This window comes from Mugil cephalus, chromosome 11 (genome assembly GCF_022458985.1).
Source record: "Mugil cephalus isolate CIBA_MC_2020 chromosome 11, CIBA_Mcephalus_1.1, whole genome shotgun sequence".
Classification (NCBI taxonomy): domain Eukaryota; kingdom Metazoa; phylum Chordata; class Actinopteri; order Mugiliformes; family Mugilidae; genus Mugil; species Mugil cephalus.
The window spans coordinates 21,668,053-21,691,342 of NC_061780.1; the positions used below are offsets into that span (position 1 = coordinate 21,668,053).

Below are 23,290 nucleotides of genomic sequence, written 5' to 3' on the forward strand. Positions count from 1 at the left end.
AAGATGGAAGACATTAGGGAAAAGTTAATTGAGGAGGTGCGGAGATACAAACGTTTGTATGTGCCGTCTTCTGCAAAATTTAACCGAAAGGGTTAGGGTTAGGGTTAGGGTTAGGGTTAGCGCTATGGTTGAAAGTGAAGCAGGAAGTAAAAACAAAATTAACCCGACTGCCGTAAAAGACACACCAGATTTAAACAAAGCAAGCAAGACCGATGAGCGCTCGAGTACAAATGCTTCGCACCCCCGTAGCTAGGTTACGCCGTCTATGTCCAGCTGTACATTAAAGGACCATTAGGGTCACAGTGAATGGCCTTTACAGACAGCTGCACTGGTTAAAATGTAAAGCAATAAATGGACAGAAGCTGAATGGGATTCTTTGTAGACAACGTGTTAAGTAGTTTTCCATCAGGTGCTGCACGCGGTGATCAAATATTATCACATTTATTGACGCCAAATTTGACCTCAAAGACGAGGGACTCGTAAGCCATGCACGACATGCAACAGCAGACTATTGGCAGCACTACATACCAGTAGTAAAGTGGGCTGCTGCCTGCTCATGTTTCATTTTCTACATTTGTCGCCACCATTAACAAGGAGCAAATGTCGGCCGTCTTGTTTGCTAAAAGTTTCCCTGTCCATAATTGGCCAGTCTCTGGTGGATCTGGTGCTGATACTAAGTTATAATTAAATCCAGATCCAGGGGGAGTTTGTATTTTTTGACTATCAGGTAATCTTTTCCCGTTCCGTGTCAAGGATTTCTGATTTCCACCAATCACTTACAACAAAGACTGGTTAAGCCGCAGCAACACGCTGAGCTTTTCTTCTGATTTCTAGTGTTACTTTACCACGCTCATCAATTAACATCCACCTCACATGTTTTTTGTTCAGCGCATCATGCGTATGGGCCCCGTGTTTACGCCTGCAGACAATCTCTGTTTTGATTCCCCCTTCTAATCCGTCCAGGCTTTCCCCATCTTTTGTCTCGGTTTGATGATCGGACAGCCAGCTAATCAGCCCGGCTACTAAATATCACATCAAGAGACATTTTAAGTAAATCCTTGGAGAGCTCTTGAGGGAAAGGCCTTTGATCAATTGTCTCTTTACGGAAGTGTAGGCTAATTTTGCCCGATGGCTCTTGTCTCTTTCTAGTCTTTGTGTGGAGCGGCCTGTCAGTATGGATTGTCAGATTGGGTGTGTAGGCTTTAAACAATCTGCACTCGTATATACCACACACGACACACACACACACAGACACGCATTCAAGCTTATACTATAACCATGCGTGTCCATCTCTGGCAGCTGCTTAGATCGCTGAGCTTCCATGTTACTGACACTCCACTTCCTGTCTGTCGTTTGCCACTCTGTCCGTGGTTTATTGTAGGTGTCCGCCCGGGTCTGTGTGCCCAGCCTCTCGACACTAGAGTTGATGCATGGCCAGATTAAGCCTGTCAGATTTGTCACACTCGGCTGGCAGTCAGTGTGACACAGAGCCAGACCAGACAAGGATGTGACGAATGGTGCCTTCAGCCTACCGTTGTTTGCTTATGCTTTGCCAGTCGTTTGGTGCATCACTTCACACTTTCAGATGTTTGTTTTGTTTTTTTTTGTTTTTTTCACCCCGCCGCGAATAACGTATGAGATAATTTCTCTAACTAAAAGAAAATTTGTTGTTGTTGTTCTGTTTTTATTGTTGCCCAAAAAAGGCAGAGGATGAGACGCAGTAATGAGTACGTGACTGCTCGGTAAGTTGTCTTATTTATTTGTTTTTGGGATGGAAATCAATAAAGTTAAATGCTGTGTTTCATAAATTCTTCATCCAGAAAGTCCACGAACCAGGATATCACTACCACCATTGAATATCAGCTGATATTCTTTTAAATTAAACATATAAATAAGCATTGCTTAAATCAGTATTTTTTTTTTAAAATAAATAAAGAGAAAGAAAGAAAAACAACAAAAAAATTACCCTTGAAAATCAAGTCCTCTGTTTTGGGACATACGTCTTTTGCATTTTTGTACATATGCTCTGCAGTGGTAGCAGTAATATATGCAATAAGTAAACACATTTAAAGGTCAAATTTAAATATGTAAGCTAAAAATGAATGTCAGTCAATTATTATTATTTATTTATTTTTTAAAAAAAATATTAGCATTTGAAAGATCATCTACTCACACTTCTTGCATAATTAAGTTCGGTTTATACTTCCAGAATCCGTCTACTAAGACTGGATGCACCGGTGTACGCAGTGCAACCTGTGGGCTGGCGTACTGGCATCTTTCTGTTACAGTCGCAGTGATTCATCGACACATTCGTTGGTGCCATGCGCTGAGAGCAGCCTCTGCCTTCGGTGTCTTTCTCAAGGGCACTTGATGGCATCTGGTTTATGAACCGGGAATTGACCCGTTACTCCTCTGGTTCGCAGATGATGTTCTCTGAGCCACAGCCACCGAGTGTAGGCTACACCTTAGGGTTCAGAGCTACGCCATCCCTACGAGGCACCTACGCTGTGGCCGAGTACCTCGGTCTGACCGTGCCGAAAATCATGAGTGAGAATCTGGACTCTGGAGAAAAAAGAAAGCATTCCCTTTGGACAGCAGCGGAGGAAAGGTGTCCAAAACCCCATGTGTACACAACCTCAAATCCATTTAGCTGAAAGGACACTTAGAATTAAATGGAGCCGTTTCTTCTCTTAGAAGATTTATATGAAAACTCAAGGATCTTTCCAAATGCTGATATGCTTACCAAGTTTCTCCTCATAGGCTGCTATTTCGCTATATTGTATAATGAGCAAGCTCTACATTCCGCTTCTATTCTGTAAACACTGCAGTAATGTTTACAAGGACAAGTGCAGTGCGCCCGTTCTTGTAAAACCTCCAAACCACGTCACGGAGGTGTGAGACACTGGCTGCCAGGCTCGACCTTAAAGGGCCTCTGCGAGCTGAGGGATTGGCCGCGAGCCAGCCTTGTCAAACCGGAGTACAGTATGGACGGGGCTAATGAAGCACAGTAAAGTGGATCTTCCATTAATCATTTGGGGTCTTGTGTAATCTTCAACTGCCTGTGCGTGTGTGTGTGTGTGTGTTCCCTAAGTGACCTCTCATCCGCCACCTGCACACGCGAACTGTGCGTTATCAGGAGGTTATCGTGACAGACAATAGGCGGGCAGACGGCGAGTATTGCTTAAAGGCACAGGCAGATCATCAACCCTTTAAAGACCTGAACATTCGCCAGCGCATAAAAAAAAAAAAAAAGCTTGCGGTATTGCGATGGACTAAATTCAAAGTGTGTCTGAACACTGGGAAGTTGCACTTTGCACTGGAAAAAAAAAGCTGCCATTACGGTAATGATGACGCGCCGCTGCTGTTGGCTGCAGGTTGGGGAGCGACGCAGGCCCAGGGGGAGACCCAGGAAGAGAGAGCTGTTTGGACAAATTTGTTTGTTATACCCTTGAGATTTAACAAGGTCTTCCAGACAAAAGCACAACTTCCCAGTGTTCAGACACACAATTTTGTCAGTAGCGCAAACCATTGTGAGAATTCAAACACAGCTTTAACCGATTCATTTGGTTTTAAAGGGTTAAGTAACACTGTTATTGTGTAATGCATGTGACATACATCAGTCTGGCATAACATTATGACCACCTTCTTAATCCTGTGTAGGTCTCGTTTGTGCCTCTAAAACAGTTGTGACTCAGCAGAGAATGGACGCGGGCCTTCTGAGGGTGTCCTGTGTTGCCTGGCAACAGAATGTTATCAGAGGGCACCTTTGAGTCGTATGGGTTTAGACGAGTGAACTGCCTGGATCAGGCTCGTTCCAGTGCATCCCACAGACACTTGATCAGTTTGGGATGTAGTGAATTTGGAGGCCAGGTCAACACCTTGTGCCGCTCTTAATGTTTTTTTTTTAGTTGTTACTCAACCATTTTTTGTGTGAGGCTGCATCCTGCTGGGGATGGCTGCTGCTATGGGGTCGAGGGGGGGCCTGGTCTGGTCTAGATGAACACTGAATTGTCACGGGATGTTATTTAAAGGTGCAATTTGCAATTTAAAGGTATCAAAACAGTCCCAGTCCGCCCTGGGGTCACAGTCACAGGACAGATAGAATCATTTATTTAACTGAAAAACACGCAGAGCAAGTTAAAGCAGTGTTTTCTACCCTGAGTAGTGGCTGCAGGCTGCAGTACATGTGGCTCTAGAATCTCCATGTTGGCGATGGGATGGACCGGATGCTGCCTGAGAATGATGTGATTGATCAACAATTAAAGATGGCCGACCATAATCATTATTCAACATTTTTATAAAAAGCAGCAGATCAAGAAGTGCGTGCGCCGGCTGCAGGGCTTAAACAACAGTTTGTCTTTTCTTGTTGCTTGTGAAGCGGGACGGATTGGATGTCAACACTTAGCCTCATTATCTGACTCCAAAGAGGTAAATTCTTAAAAATATACACATAGTGAGACATTTGCCGCAGTCCATGAAAGCTATCTTTTTTTTTTTCCTTTTTTTTTCTCTCTCTCTTCGCGTCTGTTGCGGCAGAGCTCTCAGCAGCCCCAGTTCTTTATTTGTTATGCGGTCACATTCTTAGCATGCTTGAGTTTTCAGTGTAACAGATGCGACCGGCCCCGTGGTTAAATAGTCTGTTCCCCAGTCCATGTTTGTCTGTCTGACTGCTGTCTCACTGATAAGCACATGTCCCCGTGTGACCCGGTGAAGGTGTCGGAGCAGGCTGTTACAGCTGATAGTTGTCCCGTATGTTAGAATGACTGGCAAACACTGGAAGCAGGAACATGGTTCAATACCAATAGATGTATGATGCAAACTGTTCTCATTTCCCCCGGTTCATAGGTCACATGGTGCTGTAATATGGAGCTGGTAAATATTTTATGTAAATAAGGGTTGTTTAGTTTCCTTATTTGTGTATTTTTTGGTGTCAGACAGTGACACATGCACCGATCAGCCACAACATTATCACCACTGACGGTCAATAGCATTGATCGTGTTGTGACAATTCAGTGTTCTGATGGGAAATTTTTGGACGTACCTGGGAGACCAGACCAGACCAGGCACCCCCACCCCCATAGCGATGACACTCCTTGATGGTAGCAGCCATCCCCAGCAGGATGCGGCCAAAACACCTAAAAAATTACACAAGGTGTTGACCTGGCCTCTAAATTCACTAGAACCCAAATTGATTACGTGTCTGTGGGATGGTCCACAGAGGCCCCTCCCCTCAACCCATAGAGATACAAAGATTTGCATGAGTCGTATTTGGTGAAATGTCGGCGAAAGTTTCAGTCGCTGTTGTTGAAAGCGAAGCAGGAAGCAGAAACAAAAATAAACCCGACTGGCAAAAAAAAAAAAAGACACAAACTAGTGTTTGGGTGGTGTTGTTACAGGGGCGAGCCAGACTGACAATATATATGGCTTTGGCTATGTGCATAGGTTATGGGGTCTGTGTGCCACAGTACACTAAATGAGCCTTAAGATCCTTAGATTAAATAGATTATTAGGGATAAAATCGATTTGTCTCTCTCCATTGACTGCCACGTATTTAACAACACACTTGGTATCTTTATTTGAACAAAACTAGCTCATCAGGATTAAAGAAAAATAGAGAAGATGATGATGTGCATTTGCCTTCAGCAGCCTCCTCTCCTGAACGTCACCCAGAGAACCTGTATGTATTATATATGGTTCTGGTCATAAGAACTGATTCAATGATTTGCTCTGCAGCCGCATTCAGTAAAGAACAGTGACCAGGGGGACACTTGCACTGGAGTTGACAGCATGATAAATATTACAGGCAACGGCTAAAGCATTTTTTATGCGGGGTTTCTTGCCGTTTCCATTTCTTTTTTCAGTGACAAACGACTTGATGACACACAGAGAAAGAATTGTAGAATCAGCTTGTTTTCCACATTTTTTTTTTTTGTTGTTTTTTCTCGTTGTTGTCAGTTCTCCATGTTCCTCTCCTGTTGTTGTGATGTTTGTCCAGAACCTTTGTGTGCTCTGCATTGGTCACACTTGGACGTCTTTGCGGCCAGTCAGATCCGGAGATAAGACTGGAGACCAGGATTTGTCCTTAAACGACCGGAGAGCAAACATTCACCTGGAGCCGTGTTTTCCACGGCCTGCCATGACGACGAGCTGTCCTCAGATGACCCAGCAGACAGACAGACAAACAGACAGACAAACAGATAGACAGACAGACAGACAGACAGACAGACAGACAAACAGACAGACAGACAGAAGTGGTAGTAGTAGTAGTAGTAGTCTCTGTGCCCAAATAAACCCAAATAGATAATTATTGGGGTCAGGTTGGACTGACTTTCCCAGGTAGTCAGCAGAAAAAGCTCCTGTGTCAGATTGGACAAACTTTTATACAGAAAAGTTTCCCCTTTCTACCTGATAAGACAGAAAGTTTGTAAAAAATGTAATAGCTTTATAGGCCAAATTATATAACATATAAAGCTTTTGTAATATAATTGAATCTGATATAAGAGCTTGCTCCTGGAGTCCCGAATAGCCCATATGCTGTTTTAGTTCCTCCATCAGAATAGAATGTTCTTTTTTGGGGGGGATTTAATGCATACACACAGTAATAATGTCCTTATCGACTACTGAAAGATGCACACGTTGTGAAAAGCCCACTTTAAAAAAAAAAATAATAAAAAAATTCTGCTCCCTGCAGTAGTGCAGAATTGTAGTTTGCTCAACTCTGAGGAGAATAAGTGAGGTAACTCTCAGCAGAAAAAAAAATACATTCTAAGACTTTCTACTCTTAAATGTCATGAATAATTATTTTTGGTCAGTTTGCTGCAGCTTTTGGACGGCCAGTTTGCTGTTACATCACAGTGTTCCCTAGCATCAAATTAATCATCAACGACACCGCCAATCCCCCCTTGATGGTCAAGTTAATTTTAATTTTCTGTCCAGCGTCAGATCAGCGTCATTTAAGGTCGTCTTTGCTATAGAACAGGCCTGTACTTTGTTCATGTATAACAAACTAAACAGACTTATCTTATGTACACAACGCCATGTCATTTCTCTGTGATCACGCTTTACAATTCTCTGCTTGGAGAATATCTCGTGTCAACATTAACGCTGCCTGGGAGCGGGATCCAGGCCAATCACTTTCAGATGACCTGTGGGATGCTGTTCTTCAACAACAACATTCCACCTCCATGTGCGCTCGCCACTCCCTGCTCCATTTCAAAGTTGTCCAGAGAGACTATCTTAAGATATCCTCAGATATCAGTTCCAAATGCGACAAAAGTCCAAATTGCATATGTTCTGGGAATGTTCCAGCCTTGAAAAGTTCTGGAGAAATGTGTTTCAGACGCTCTCACTGACCCTAGAAACTCTCCTAGAACCTGATCCACTATTTTTTTTTGCCTAAGGCTAGAAAAAATGCGCCACTCTGCTCATAGGTCAGAACAAAACTTCTATATGATATGGGAACCATTAGTTACCTATTTTCATTTTTCAAGACCCAATTGACCCTTGTTAGTTCCAACGCTGCTGTTGGCGTTCCAACACTTGGTAAAACCCACAGTTCAGACACCCAAAACTGAACTATGGTACCTTATAGCAGTTGTCTAGCTGTGACCTTTTAACGTTTGTGTTCTTGTTTCTTGTCATTCCTTAATTTTAAGACCGTCTTGTGTAGCTGTCAGTATTTGCTCAAAAACCAATAAAAAATAACTTGAAAAGAAAGAAAATCATGTCGCGGAAACCCCCTGAAAAAAAGACGAAATTTCAAAAATTGTTGAATAAACTGAGAGAAAATGTTGCGATGTTTAGTTCAATAGTTTAAGCAAACCCCGCCCCCTCAAAGCCAGTCTATCGCAGACAGACAGACAAGCATTCGCACTCACCCCTGCGGCCATTAAGCATGTCTTTGAACGGTGGGAGGAAGCAGGGGTACCCGGAGAGAACCCACGCAGACACGGGGAGAACATGCAAACTCCACCCAGAACGGCCCCCGTGTGGGCCTTTGGATCTGAACCCAGAACCCCCACACCGCTGTGCTCCAGTGTTCAGCAAGTAGGTAAATCATCCTGATTTGAGGATCCTGGGAGCAGCGGGGGCCTATGAGGGGAATTAAGATCTTTTTTAAGAGCGCAGAGTCTGACCGTAAACTATTTCTGACCAGAACTTCCTTTTGAATACGTTTTTTCACTGGACGCTAACACTGACGACCTTTGATACGATGCTTCCTTGGAAGCACACGCCGATCTCTCTTTCCCAAAAAGAACACGCGCGTTCACGAGCATCTGTGCAGAGTTCCTTCTGAGGCTGCATGGCGGCCAAGCTCGGTTCAATCGGGTGGGGAAAAAAAAAAGAGTAAAAAGTAAGTTGTAAAACAGACTTAGTTAATGTTGCGACACTGATAGGCGGCTCTGATGGAACCGAAATTGCTGCATCAACCCTCAGACTGTGAAACAGCCTGAACGGAGATAAACTGAAGATTACCACGCGCGCACACGCACACTTAGAGCGCACAAATAAATGTCTGCACCGGTGCACAGACGACTCTTTCCAATGACAAACACAGGATTAATCTGTGATAATTCTGCTCTGACATTGACATCATTTCGTCCAGCGTGGAAGGCTCCTCGCTTGATATTTTCCTTTACTGCTCCTGTCTTCTTTTATCCTCCCTTCACCTCTCCTTTACTATTTATTTGTCCTTCCCTTCCCTCCCTTTTTTTCTCCGATGTTTTCTCCTCTCCTTCCCTTTGCTCAGTCACGCCAGCTCTCTAATTGGCTGATAAAGAGGTCTTCAGGTAAACTACCCAACAGAACAACTGCGGTCCACTCTCTCCTCAGGTGTTACTTTGAAAGTTTCCCGAACGCCATCTTTGTAAAGTCAACAGCAGACGGGCGGATGAATCACCGGCGGGGGCCACGTGACGCGAGTGTACGCTCGGCCTCCTACGTCACGGCGACCCAGTTCTCGCCTTTACTTTTCCATTCTTCAGGGTACAAGCTGCTTGTGTGTATCCGCGCCGCGATAAGGCTCGAGATAAGAGCAGGCAAACGGAGCCGCGATAAGACTAACTGAGATCTGTCGAGCCTTTCCAAAACCTCAGACAGGGCGTGTGTTTGTTTACCGTCTGTCTGCTCCACGGATTCCTTCCCTCCTTCTCTTGTCGCGTGTCATTTCTCTTCTTGAACTTTTATAAACCTGCGTCTCTCCGTCTTACGTTTGATTTCGCTCGCTTTAATCTCGCCGCCCCCTCTCCTCTTCTCGTCTTTGATATTTCTCATCTCTTTCTCCTTTTTTTTTTTTTGTTGCTTCTCTTAGTGGCTCCACTTCCTGTGGGCTGTCATCCTCCTTTATGTTTTTTAACGTGGGCTTTCCTCCTCTGTGATTTCCCTTTCTTCCCCCGTCATGCTCCATCCCTTTTCTCGTGTGATGCGTCTCCCCTGCACCCTTATTTTAACATCTCAACAACAAGAAAAGGAGTAGTTTTACCTTATATTTTATTTATTTATTTACCAAAACCAGTCTCGCCCCAGCCTTTCTCCTCCTCCACTATCCTTTCTTTCTTTCTTTCTTTTTTTTTGGAGGGGTGGTGGGGGGGTTATTCCTATCCCAGACACAAAAAAGCAGCCACTTGGCACTTTTGAAATGTAAATAAAGTTTTGTTGTTCCCTCAGCTGTAGCCTCCTCCAGCCCTGTTTATCAGGCAGACTTCAAAGTGGCACGCTGACATGTGGCTCTATCTCTCGCTTGCTCTGTGAAATAGGGTCACAGGCAGCACTCGGGTTTCACAAAAACTTTTCCCTTTCATGTAAGAACCTAGTGGGTGAGAGGAACGAAAGGGAGGGGGAGTGGGGGGGGGGGCGTGCCAGCCAGCCAGCCACCCAGCCACCCACCCGTTATCCAAACTGCAGCTTGTCCACCGCTGCGTGCGTGCGTGCGTTGGGTGGATGCGGATGAGCGTCGTCCTCCGTGCACTTTCCTCAGCCGGTCGCCGCAGGCCAGCAGCTTGCCCTGCCATGTTTTGCTAGGGTGTATCCATCTCGCATGTTGTTTCTGGTATCTCATGATTTTACTCACTGAGTCGTTCCCTCTGTTTGTGTTTCCTCTCCCCCCCCCCCCTCTTCTCCCTAGCTGCGGTGCAAGCGTGAGAGCGCCTGAGTAGCTCGTGCTGAGCCTGGGACTGCGGCGACGGGACAAAGGAGAGTGGAAGTGGAAGCTACAAAAATAAAATAAAATAAAGGAAGAGTGAGCCGGCAAAGGAGCGAGGGAGAATCGGAGGAGACAGCATGTTGGTTAGAGCTGAGTTTAAAAGATAAACCAGACTCTGGAGGGGAGACAGATAGATCTTTAGCTCACGGGCAGAAATAAAAGGCTCATCTGGAGCCAGATAGGTTGAGAGACAGCCAAGAATCCAGAACTGGCCATGGCTGCAGGCCTGCTGCTGGGAGGATAGAGTTCACATCATCCACACCCATACTGCAACCTCCATCCTCCTCTGACCTGACTCATAAACTGTCTCAGACTCTAAACAACCCATTTATCACTGGTGTTTAGGCTTATCTTCCTCCCAGCCATCACTGCATCCACTTACACTAGTGTCAGAAGACAGAAAACCCTCATACAGAGCGGCAGGTTCTAGGGTCGCTGTACAAGCTGTTGCTCGGCGGAGTAGAGACAGCCCCCCCTCACCACCTCCACCCCCCTCCCATCGCAGGGTTCGACTGACAGCGGCCTTTTATTCAAGCACATGGACTGTTGATGAAGAAAGATGGCAGTGAGACTGGCAGGCTCCGCCCCTTCCACCCGGCCACCCTCCCTCCCCCCAGCAGCCGCGGCTCGGACCGGTTGAGGTTGATCTATTGGCATCCATCGCAGCATCGGCAGCAGCTGGCAGAGCGTGGGAAGGAGCAGTATGCAGGAAACTGATTTACCGGCCACGAATGCCTTCAAAGGTAAACACTGAGAATAAACAGTGTGTGTTTGTGTGTGCATGTCTGCGTGTGTCGGTCAGGCTGAAATACTGACAGTGTCATGTCATGATCAGAATCACCCCCCCAGTGCAGCAGGGTACTTAAAGAAAGTGAGAGCAGGTGTTTTAATGCAGAATGTGTTTCATTGTCCAACACAAAGGCACATTTTATGTTTTTTATGGTGAGGACGGTGATTTTCTCTTAATCCTTTCTTAATATAATCTCTTTAATATTCAGTACATCACCATACATGAAATATTTCTCAAAAGAGGGACAGAAGGCCCACACCTTGACTGTTGGAAAAAGAAATACCATTTGATTGGTTGCAAATTCCAAATTTTAATATACATAAGAGATAGTTTATATCAGAGGTCTTCAACTTTTTGCAAGCCAAGGACCCCCAATCTGTTGGAGAGACTACTATATGTGCTCTGTATTACACTCAGCTTAGTGCTATTTACAAATATACATTATTATTATCATTTTGAATTAAATATATAGCCGTAAAAATAATGCACAGGTTCAAATACTCATTTATATATATAGTTGCGCTGTTAGCTTCTCTTCTGCTAATATTGCAGCGTGCTTCTGGAATTTCACCAATAGGCTCTCGGCCAATTACAGGGAACCTGACATAGTCAGCGTGTAATATGCAGCCCTGTGATTGGCTCAGCAGCAATAGGGGCGGGGCCTACCATGTACAGGAGGCTTAGATTGACAGGTGTCGTGCAGCGCTCTGTGTGAAACTGTTGAGGTAGTTCCTGTATCGCCTACTGAAAGGTAACGTCTTCTGCCTCCATTTATCCCTTTACTAGAATATGTTGGTTTCATGTTAATGTGTATTTAGAGTAATTTAAATTTGTTAAAAAAAAAAATGGAAAAAAGGGCTAATCAACCAAAGATTTTGCGACCATCCTGCAGTACCTTTGTGGACCCCCTAGGGGCCGCTGACCCCTTGTTGAAGACCTATGATTTAGATGGTATGACCATCAAGTTTTAAGCTGCTCAAAGGACAGCTGCTATAACTAATTTACATTTCATTGGCCTGGCCAAGCTGCACAATAGTTAAAAACCGCTGTATGTAATTCTAATATTTAAATCTTTTTCAAAATACTAACAATCAATAATCAATTCAGGATAATCCCAGAATGTGGGAATTTGCGATACTAAATGTAATAAGATAACACGAGAACACAAATGTCTTGGTTTCCAAAGAGGAGAAGGAGATGGACTCAAACCAGGCCGTCTTATCTTTAGGCTACGGTCAGATGTCACGGAGTGAAACTACATCAAGAGCAAAAAATGACAATCTGACAAATAACTAGTGAAAGGTATACACTGAGGGCTGACGGAGGATTTGGAACTGAGGAGACAGGAGCTGTGATACCACTGGTCCGATGCGGCCTGAGTATCCATCGGACATGGCAGGAGTTGGCAGCTCGAATCAGAGAAAGAGTAGATATCCATATAGCAGAAATATAACAGTGCCTCACCTTAAGAAGACAGGGAGCTGGCAGCTACTTCATCAGTAGAAGATGGCTGTAAATGATCCTCAGCTGGTGAATGAACAATGGAATTAATGATCATAGTAGGTGAATTAGTAGCACATAATCAGTAACATGTTAACTTATTTCTACACCGATCAGCCACAACATTAAAACCACTGACAGGAAACGTAAATGGCATCGACCCCAAAACTACTTACAGTATTTTTATGTTCAAGTGAAAAGGAAAAGTCCATAATATCTGCAGGGAGGAGCCTGGGGTGGATGGATGGGTGCAGAAAACATTGGACTAGTTCCATGGGGCTGGTGTCTGTTTATTTTTAAGTTTAAATAGAGTTAAAAGTATTCAGGATTCATACCACAGGACCAACCTGCCCAATTCTGCAGGAAATTCAGGCTGAAATGTGTGTTAAAAATACACTGATCAGACACAACATTAAAACCACTGACAGGTGAAGTAAATTACATTGATTGTCTTGTGGCAATTCAGTGTTCGGCTGGGAAACTTTAGGACCTGACGTTCATTCATGTGGATGTTACTTAGACATGTAGCACCCACCTAGACCAGACACTCTCTGATGGCAGCAGGATGCAGCCTGACATAGAAAATGTTTTAGGATCGACTCAAAAGATATGAAAAACAGGACAAGGTGTTGACCACGCCTCCAAATTCACTAGATCCCAAAGTCATCAAGTATCCGTGGGACGATCCAGGGGAGGCCCCTCCCCTCAACCCAAAAGGGCATCCTGTTTCCAGACACCTGAGGACACCCTCAGAAAGAACCGTGTCCATTCTCTGATGAGTCACAACTGTTTTGGAGGCGGTTTGAAGGTGGTCATAATGTTATGCCTGATCGGTGTATATATGTCATAACCAGGAACAACTGAACTTATTTCTATATAAATACAGACATTCGTTTCTGATCAAATACCAACCACCAGAGCCTTGTTCAGAACCCTGAAGATGACAAATACCGACCTGGGGTTTGGTTTATAGAAAGATAAGTCTGATTTAATGGAGATTTATTGAACCACATTCTGTGCATTCCTTATGTCTCATGAGAACTTTTCTGTCCAGACCCATTAAAAAAAAAAAAAAAAATGTCTCAGGAAAATTCTTTGCAAGTGAGGTTATGAGTGCAAGCAAACATTTCAAGAGGCAGTACCTTGGATGCAGAGCAGCCCGAAAGCCTGGAGCGCAGATGTGTTGGCATTAATGTGAAAAACCTCAAGTATAGAGATTTAACCTTCATGTGTGTGTATATGCAGGATTGTTTATGTGAGCATCTATGTGAGCAGTGACATTTATGAGGGAATCAGACGGGTCGTATTCTTCGAGGTGAAGAACTCGCTGTGCCGCCGCAGAGAGAAAATCAGTCGTCGGTGGAAACGGTACATGTTTTTCCTGCCCACACTATTAGCCGATGCAGAGCTCGACACCGTCTTATTAAGACACAATCAATTACGCTAATTATGATTGTCGTAATTGAAGTCGTATGCAGGAACACAGAGGAGGCGAAGAAACTTCCGTCGTTTCACGAGTAACAAAAGCTGAGCTAAACATCCAAACTACCTGGGGATAAAAGAGTTCAAATCAATAACTCACTCAAATCTGTTTACATTTAGTCACATCAGAAAATTTAATGAAGTGTTTTTTTGAGAATAAATCCGCAGAAATACTTTCGCAATTAATGCAACCTGCTGCACAATGCTTGTGCTGCTTATCCAGATATGAAGTATGTCTGTGAAGGTTCTCAGTCATCCAGGTCATGGTAATCCAAAAAAGCGTTGAATAAGGTCAGCTGGACTTGTAGAATTTCTTGAAGACGTTTCGCCACTCATCCGAGTAGCTTCTTCAGTTCTGATGAACTAGTGGGAAATTGAGGTTTAAATAGGAAAAACTCTGTGGGTAGCACCCACCAGAAACTTGCTTGACCAGAAACTGGAGTCACTAATTACCATAATGGCTGATACTTACCTGTCCTTGAATGGGGGGAACTGTGTGCCTAGGCTAGCTTACCCTATGAATAGAGCTCTAACGAGGCTATTGTCCATGGGAACCTGGAGGCTCAATGTGTGAATGTTGTTGAAACTTCTTGGGGACAGAAGTCAAAACTGAATTATAAATAGTTGGTAAATTAAATCTCAGTCCACCTCCTCTGTTTAGAGAAGGTTTCTCCATTTTGACATAGATGGCTTCCTTAACTCCTCTCTCAAACCATCTGTCCTCTCTGGCCAGGACTTTGACGTTGTTATCCTCAAAGGAGTGTCCTTTGTCCTTCAGGTGGAGGTGGACTGCTGAGTCGTTTCCTGATGAGCTGGCTCTCCTGTGTTGGGCCATGCGCTTGTGTATGGGTTGTTTGGTTTCCCCAATGTACAGGTCTGTACATTCCTCGCTACACTGAACCGCGTACACTACATTGCTCTGTTTCTGTCTAGGTGTTTTGTCCTTGGGGTGGACCAGTTTCTGTCTTAGGGTGTTTTCAGGTTTGAAATAAACTGGGATGCGGTGTTTACCAAAAATTCTCCTTAGTTTCTCTGATACCCCAGCTATGTAGGGGATGGTGATGTTCTTCCTTCTGTTTTGTTCCTCTTCCCTGTCCTTCCTGGGATATCTTTTTGAGCCTTTGACAAAGGCCCAGTTGGGATATCCGCATGTCTTGAGGGTTTGTTTAATGTGTGTTCCCTCCTTGTCCTTGCCATCCTGTCTGGTGGGGACAGTCTGTGCTCGGTGCTGGAGGGTTCTGATGACTCCCAGTTTGTGTTCCAGGGGGTGGTGTGAGTCAAATAACAGGTGTTGATCTGTGTGTGTGGGTTTCCTATATACTTCTATGTTGAGGCTTCGATCTTCTTCAACACGTACCAAACAGTCCAAAAAGGCCAGAGAGGCCCCGCTGATGTCCTCCCTGGTGAACTTGATGTTGCTGTCCACTGTGTTGATGTGTTTAGTGAAAGATTCCACCTCCTTTGTCTTGATTTTAACCCAGGTGTCGTCCACATATCTGTACCAGTGGGTGGGAGTGGAACCTGCAAAGGTGTCCAGAGCTCTGGTCTCTACTTCCTCCATGTAGAGATTGGCCACGATCGGTGACACTGGGGACCCCATCGCACAGCCGTGTTTTTGCCTGTAGAAACCTCCATTGAACTGAAAGTAGGTGGTGGTCAGGCACAGGTCGAGTAACACACAGACTTGTTCTGGGGTGAGGTTGGTTCTTGAGGCCAAGGTGTCATCCTTTTGTAGTCTTTTCCTTACTACATCAGTGGCTTCTCTCGTGGGGATGCAGGTGAACAGAGAGGTGACATCAAAGGACACGATGGTTTCTTCTGGGTCCAGTGTGACGTCCTTGACTTTGTTCACAAAGTCCCTGGAGTTTTCGATGTGGTGTGGGGTGTTGCCTACTAATGGAGAGAGGATGGATGCCAAATGCTTGGCAATGTTATATGTGACAGAGTTGATGCTACTGACAATGGGTCTGAGTGGGGCTCCCTCCTTGTGTATTTTGGGGAGACCATAAATACACGGTGTGGCTTCCCCTGGGTACAGACGGTAATAAAGGAGTCTGTCGATGACCTTCTCCTTTTCCAGTTGTTGTAGGTAGTTTATTATTCTGGTTTTGTAGATGTTGGTTGGGTCGCGTCTCAGTGTCTCATAAGTGTCTTGGTCGTTGAGGAGGTTGTTCATTTTTGCCTGGTAGTCCACCGTGTTTAACACCACTGTGCATCTCCCTTTGTCTGCTGGCAGGATCGTGATGTCCCGGTCTTTCTGCAGTGATACTAGCGCCTTCCTTTCCTGGGGGGTGATGTTCGATGGTGGTGTTTTTGCACTGGCGAGGGCTGATGTTATTTCCAGTCTGAGTTGTTCGGCTTCTGTGTTTGTCAGTTTGTTGTTCTTGATGGCAGACTCAGTAGCAGTGATGAGGTCTACCACTGGAATCTGTTCTGGTGTTATGGCGAAGTTTAGTCCTTTGGCCAGGATCTCATTCTCTGGTTGCGTGAGTTCTCTGTGCGATAGGTTCTGGACCCACTTCTTCTGGATGCCCTGCTGCGTGGTGTGGTCATCCTTCTTCCTCCATGTCAGTTCTTCCGACTTGTGTTTTCTGTTGTGTCTAGTTTGCAAAACCTGGAATTTGCGTTTCTGTCGTTCCTTACCTTTTGTGTGTTGTGTGATCTGGGCCTTTTCCACAAATTTGGAGACTTTCTCCAGAATGTCCTCAGGTAGCTGCGAAGTTAGTTTGCAGAAGCAGTGTTCGGCCTTGGATTTGAGAGCGTCGATGGTGAAATGGACCTGTCTCACTCTCTCGTTGAGCAGCTGGGCTTGAGCTTTCTGGAGAATTTGTTCCGCTTTGAAGCCCTTTACGGTGGAACCTATGTGTAGGCTGGTGGGAATAATCTTGTGTTGTCTGCATCTCAAGTTGAACCGAAGGTGGTTCCTGTAGTCTGCAAGTTTCCTCGAGGTCCTCTCATATTCCCGCACTAGTCGAAGGGTGCTGGTCCCAAAGTGCGTAGCAATATGTCTGTGAAGGTTCTCAGTCATCCAGGTCATGGTAATCCAAAAAAGCGTTGAATAAGGTCAGCTGGACTTGTAGAATTTCTTGAAGACGTTTCGCCACTCATCCGAGTAGCTTCTTCAGTTCTGATGAACTAGTGGGAAATTGAGGTTTAAATAGGAAAAACTCTGTGGGTAGCACCCACCAGAAACTTGCTTGACCAGAAACTGGAGTCACTAATTACCATAATGGCTGATACTTACCTGTCCTTGAATGGGGGGAACTGTGTGCCTAGGCTAGCTTACCCTATGAATAGAGCTCTAACGAGGCTATTGTCCATGGGAACCTGGAGGCTCAATGTGTGAATGTTGTTGAAACTTCTTGGGGACAGAAGTCAAAACTGAATTATAAATAGTTGGTAAATTAAATCTCAGTCCACCTCCTCTGTTTAGAGAAGGTTTCTCCATTTTGACATAGATGGCTTCCTTAACTCCTCTCTCAAACCATCTGTCCTCTCTGGCCAGGACTTTGACGTTGTTATCCTCAAAGGAGTGTCCTTTGTCCTTCAGGTGGAGGTGGACTGCTGAGTCGTTTCCTGATGAGCTGGCTAGCGAGGAATGTACAGACCTGTACATTGGGGGAACCAAATTGGGGAATTGTACATTGGGGAAACCAAACAACCCATACACAAGCGCATGGCCCAACACAGGAGAGCCAGCTCATCAGGAAACGACTCAGCAGTCCACCTCCACCTGAAGGACAAAGGACACTCCTTTGAGGATAACAACGTCAAAGTCCTGGCCAGAGAGGACAGATGGTTTGAGAGAGGAGTTAAGGAAGCCATCTATGTCAAAATGGAGAAACCTTCTCTAAACAGAGGAGGTGGACTGAGATTTAATTTACCAACTATTTATAATTCAGTTTTGACTTCTGTCCCCAAGAAGTTTCAACAACATTCACACATTGAGCCTCCAGGTTCCCATGGACAATAGCCTCGTTAGAGCTCTATTCATAGGGTAAGCTAGCCTAGGCACACAGTTCCCCCCATTCAAGGACAGGTAAGTATCAGCCATTATGGTAATTAGTGACTCCAGTTTCTGGTCAAGCAAGTTTCTGGTGGGTGCTACCCACAGAGTTTTTCCTATTTAAACCTCAATTTCCCACTAGTTCATCAGAACTGAAGAAGCTACTCGGATGAGTGGCGAAACGTCTTCAAGAAATTCTACAAGTCCAGCTGACCTTATTCAACGCTTTTTTGGATTACCATGACCTGGATGACTGAGAACCTTCACAGACATATTGCTACGCACTTTGGGACCAGCACCCTTCGACTAGTGCGGGAATATGAGAGGACCTCGAGGAAACTTGCAGACTACAGGAACCACCTTCGGTTCAACTTGAGATGCAGACAACACAAGATTATTCCCACCAGCCTACACATAGGTTCCACCGTAAAGGGCTTCAAAGCGGAACAAATTCTCCAGAAAGCTCAAGCCCAGCTGCTCAACGAGAGAGTGAGACAGGTCCATTTCACCATCGACGCTCTCAAATCCAAGGCCGAACACTGCTTCTGCAAACTAACTTCGCAGCTACCTGAGGACATTCTGGAGAAAGTCTCCAAATTTGTGGAAAAGGCCCAGATCACACAACACACAAAAGGTAAGGAACGACAGAAACGCAAATTCCAGGTTTTGCAAACTAGACACAACAGAAAACACAAGTCGGAAGAACTGACATGGAGGAAGAAGGATGACCACACCACGCAGCAGGGCATCCAGAAGAAGTGGGTCCAGAACCTATCGCACAGAGAACTCACGCAACCAGAGAATGAGATCCTGGCCAAAGGACTAAACTTCGCCATAACACCAGAACAGATTCCAGTGGTAGACCTCATCACTGCTACTGAGTCTGCCATCAAGAACAACAAACTGACAAACACAGAAGCCGAACAACTCAGACTGGAAATAACATCAGCCCTCGCCAGTGCAAAAACACCACCATCGAACATCACCCCCCAGGAAAGGAAGGCGCTAGTATCACTGCAGAAAGACCGGGACATCACGATCCTGCCAGCAGACAAAGGGAGATGCACAGTGGTGTTAAACACGGTGGACTACCAGGCAAAAATGAACAACCTCCTCAACGACCAAGACACTTATGAGACACTGAGACGCGACCCAACCAACATCTACAAAACCAGAATAATAAACTACCTACAACAACTGGAAAAGGAGAAGGTCATCGACAGACTCCTTTATTACCGTCTGTACCCAGGGGAAGCCACACCGTGTATTTATGGTCTCCCCAAAATACACAAGGAGGGAGCCCCACTCAGACCCATTGTCAGTAGCATCAACTCTGTCACATATAACATTGCCAAGCATTTGGCATCCATCCTCTCTCCATTAGTAGGCAACACCCCACACCACATCGAAAACTCCAGGGACTTTGTGAACAAAGTCAAGGACGTCACACTGGACCCAGAAGAAACCATCGTGTCCTTTGATGTCACCTCTCTGTTCACCTGCATCCCCACGAGAGAAGCCACTGATGTAGTAAGGAAAAGACTACAAAAGGATGACACCTTGGCCTCAAGAACCAACCTCACCCCAGAACAAGTCTGTGTGTTACTCGACCTGTGCCTGACCACCACCTACTTTCAGTTCAATGGAGGTTTCTACAGGCAAAAACACGGCTGTGCGATGGGGTCCCCAGTGTCACCGATCGTGGCCAATCTCTACATGGAGGAAGTAGAGACCAGAGCTCTGGACACCTTTGCAGGTTCCACTCCCACCCACTGGTACAGATATGTGGACGACACCTGGGTTAAAATCAAGACAAAGGAGGTGGAATCTTTCACTAAACACATCAACACAGTGGACAGCAACATCAAGTTCACCAGGGAGGACATCAGCGGGGCCTCTCTGGCCTTTTTGGACTGTTTGGTACGTGTTGAAGAAGATCGAAGCCTCAACATAGAAGTATATAGGAAACCCACACACACAGATCAACACCTGTTATTTGACTCACACCACCCCCTGGAACACAAACTGGGAGTCATCAGAACCCTCCAGCACCGAGCACAGACTGTCCCCACCAGACAGGATGGCAAGGACAAGGAGGGAACACACATTAAACAAACCCTCAAGACATGCGGATATCCCAACTGGGCCTTTGTCAAAGGCTCAAAAAGATATCCCAGGAAGGACAGGGAAGAGGAACAAAACAGAAGGAAGAACATCACCATCCCCTACATAGCTGGGGTATCAGAGAAACTAAGGAGAATTTTTGGTAAACACCGCATCCCAGTTTATTTCAAACCTGAAAACACCCTAAGACAGAAACTGGTCCACCCCAAGGACAAAACACCTAGACAGAAACAGAGCAATGTAGTGTACGCGGTTCATGTAGCGAGGAATGTACAGACCTGTACATTGGGGAAACCAAACAACCCATACACAAGCGCATGGCCCAACACAGGAGAGCCAGCTCATCAGGAAACGACTCAGCAGTCCACCTCCACCTGAAGGACAAAGGACACTCCTTTGAGGATAACAACGTCAAAGTCCTGGCCAGAGAGGACAGATGGTTTGAGAGAGGAGTTAAGGAAGCCATCTATGTCAAAATGGAGAAACCTTCTCTAAACAGAGGAGGTGGACTGAGATTTAATTTACCAACTATTTATAATTCAGTTTTGACTTCTGTCCCCAAGAAGTTTCAACAACATTCACACATTGAGCCTCCAGGTTCCCATGGACAATAGCCTCGTTAGAGCTCTATTCATAGGGTAAGCTAGCCTAGGCACACAGTTCCCCCCATTCAAGGACAGGTAAGTATCAGCCATTATGGTAATTAGTGACTCCAGTTTCTGGTCAAGCAAGTTTCTGGTGGGTGCTACCCACAGAGTTTTTCCTATTTAAACCTCAATTTCCCACTAGTTCATCAGAACTGAAGAAGCTACTCGGATGAGTGGCGAAACGTCTTCAAGAAATTCTACAAGTCCAGCTGACCTTATTCAACGCTTTTTTGGATCCAGATATGAAGATGCAAATACAGAATTCAAGTTTTTTTTTTTTAATCATCTTTAATAATTTATCTACCTGAGCAACAGTGTTAGCTGAAGGATTACACCCAGCGCATTACAGTTTATAAATAACTGAAGACTGAGACAGATGTGTGCGACATTTTTGTGGTTAATGACATATGGTGCGTTCTATTGTACTGTATTTTCTTCATTTCTCATTTAATTATGCCTCCACACCATCAGCAGCCGCGGTTAGAGCAGTTATATGTTTATTTATCCATTTATTTATTCATTTAATTTGGCTCTAGTGTGACCTGACTGGATTGTGGTTGTCGGAGAACACTGTGCTCTCACTAAAATCAGATTTTAGCCATGACTCAAGAATTAATTTCCACTTTTATATTCTGATAGAACTTCACTCTTCTCGTGACACGTTCACGCATCGTGGTTAGTTAGGAAACAACTTCGGACGACGATGACGTAAAGCCGCTTGTAAGCGGGAAACTGATATTTAACGATAGCAGCGATTGGCTGATAATAGAACTGATGAAGGTCTATTGTGTTCAGCCCCATGAGGCACAGCGTAGCCAGCAGGAGATGGAGGGAGATCCATTGAAGTATGCGCACATAAACATAATTCAGATGAACTAATTAAAATCATAAGCGTGGGTTGGAAAGTTGGTTCATCTAAGTGGGGAAGAAAACTCACTTTTTATTTTTGATTTTTTGGCTTATCTCTAATGACAGTTATTATATGACGCTGACTTTGGCAGTGCCCTGATTTTTTATTTTTTTTTTAACCACATTCACCATGGATCACCGTGCATTTTTAATAAGGATGTACTGATTGGTATCTGTATCTAGGCCGATCCAGGCATTTTTAAAATTATCTGATCTGTATCAGCTTTCAGCTTTTAGTAGTTATTTTTTAAAGTCTGCCAGACACCAAAAACATAACCATACCGTGTGAAAATTTACAATTGTCCTTTGTTACAGAGCGTCTTCTTCCACTGATTGAGTGGTATTTGGCTAGCGTGAAAGCTGCCAAACATCCAAGTACAAGAGGAACCAAAATCATGACCAGACATACACATGACCAAACACGTCTGGTGTGAGGAAATACTTTACTGTGGAAAATTCAGTCAGACAGCAGTTTGTAAATTATGCAACGTGGGTGTTTGGCAAGGTGGTAGTAGGAGATACTACTAACTTGATTCACCAAAAAACTAAACAAACAAACAAAAAAAAAAAAATAATAAGATCTGGACTTGGAGTGGCCGATAGCGAATGTTTAAAGATCTGTATCGGATCAGGGGACAAGCAAACTACGTTTTTGGTGAAATATCTATTTAATGCACGAGCCTGATATTGATAAACACATTCATATTTCTGTCTGGACAAAGTCCGCTGACTTTGCCCACCGTGACTTCTCACCTAGCGCCATCATCAAGTCAAACAACAAATTCTGACATTTTAAAAATCCCATTAAAGATGACCTGAGCCTGCACTTAACATCACCATGTTGGAATGTTGTCCAAAATAAAGCTTCTCTGTGCAGCTTGGTTGTTGTTTTCAGCTTCGTGTGGAAAAAGGACTCTCGCTATACCCAGATCTTAAAATCTGGTCGAATAAAACATGACACATTCAACAGTCAAACCGCTTGAGAATGTAATGCTTTAGAATCTGAAACGCACACTTTTCTATTTAAGTTAAAATGTGTCTTTTAATCATAAACATTAGTCACCTCTGACTAATGTGCTTAAAGTGCATGATTTTCTATGTATTAACCGTATCCTTGGTAGAAGTGCACTTGGCTGTGATATTGCTTTGCACTTAGGCTTTTTAGGATTCTAGGACTATTCATATTAATATCCACATTAAATGATCGCTTTTTGTAGAATTTTTGTAACCATTTGACATTTTCCAGCACCATTATCAAACCTCCTAAAGTCTAAGACGAGGAGCATAGTCATGAGGGGAGTTTCAGCGCGCTGTCATTTTCTCTTTGATTGCCGGGAGTTTGGAGTCCTGCTGTGATGTTTTACCATTGGCAATGTTAAGGACCGCGCCCCCTCCCTCCTCCACTCACCGCTGATTTGTCAAAGCAATTTGAGGCCCGGCTCCGTCGCTTACGCAACCGAGAGCGCGGAGCGACTGACGGGACCTTTATTCTCGGGAAGATGGGATCTCCGGGACAGACATCGTCGTATGTGAGCACTGATGGACTGAGTCACTGACAGATTGACTTATAACTCAACTGGCTGCTCTCAGTCCTTCCCTGCGAGTTAATTAAACCGAACACAGAGCCTAGT

The 23,290-nt window shown here is 44.6% G+C and overlaps 1 protein-coding gene across 3 annotated transcripts in view; it reads left to right on the forward strand.

Annotated features, from left to right (window-relative positions):
• LOC125016674 (low-density lipoprotein receptor class A domain-containing protein 4-like) overlaps positions 1 to 23,290 on the forward strand; it is a 232,025-nt gene that overhangs the window by 76,490 nt on the left and 132,245 nt on the right. For all 3 annotated transcript variants that reach the window (XM_047599309.1, XM_047599307.1, XM_047599308.1), the window contains exon 2: positions 10,124 to 10,944. In XM_047599309.1, the coding sequence (XP_047455265.1) occupies positions 10,905 to 10,944 (40 nt within the window). In that variant the 5' untranslated portion in view covers positions 10,124 to 10,904. The remainder of the gene's footprint in view (positions 1 to 10,123; positions 10,945 to 23,290) is intronic.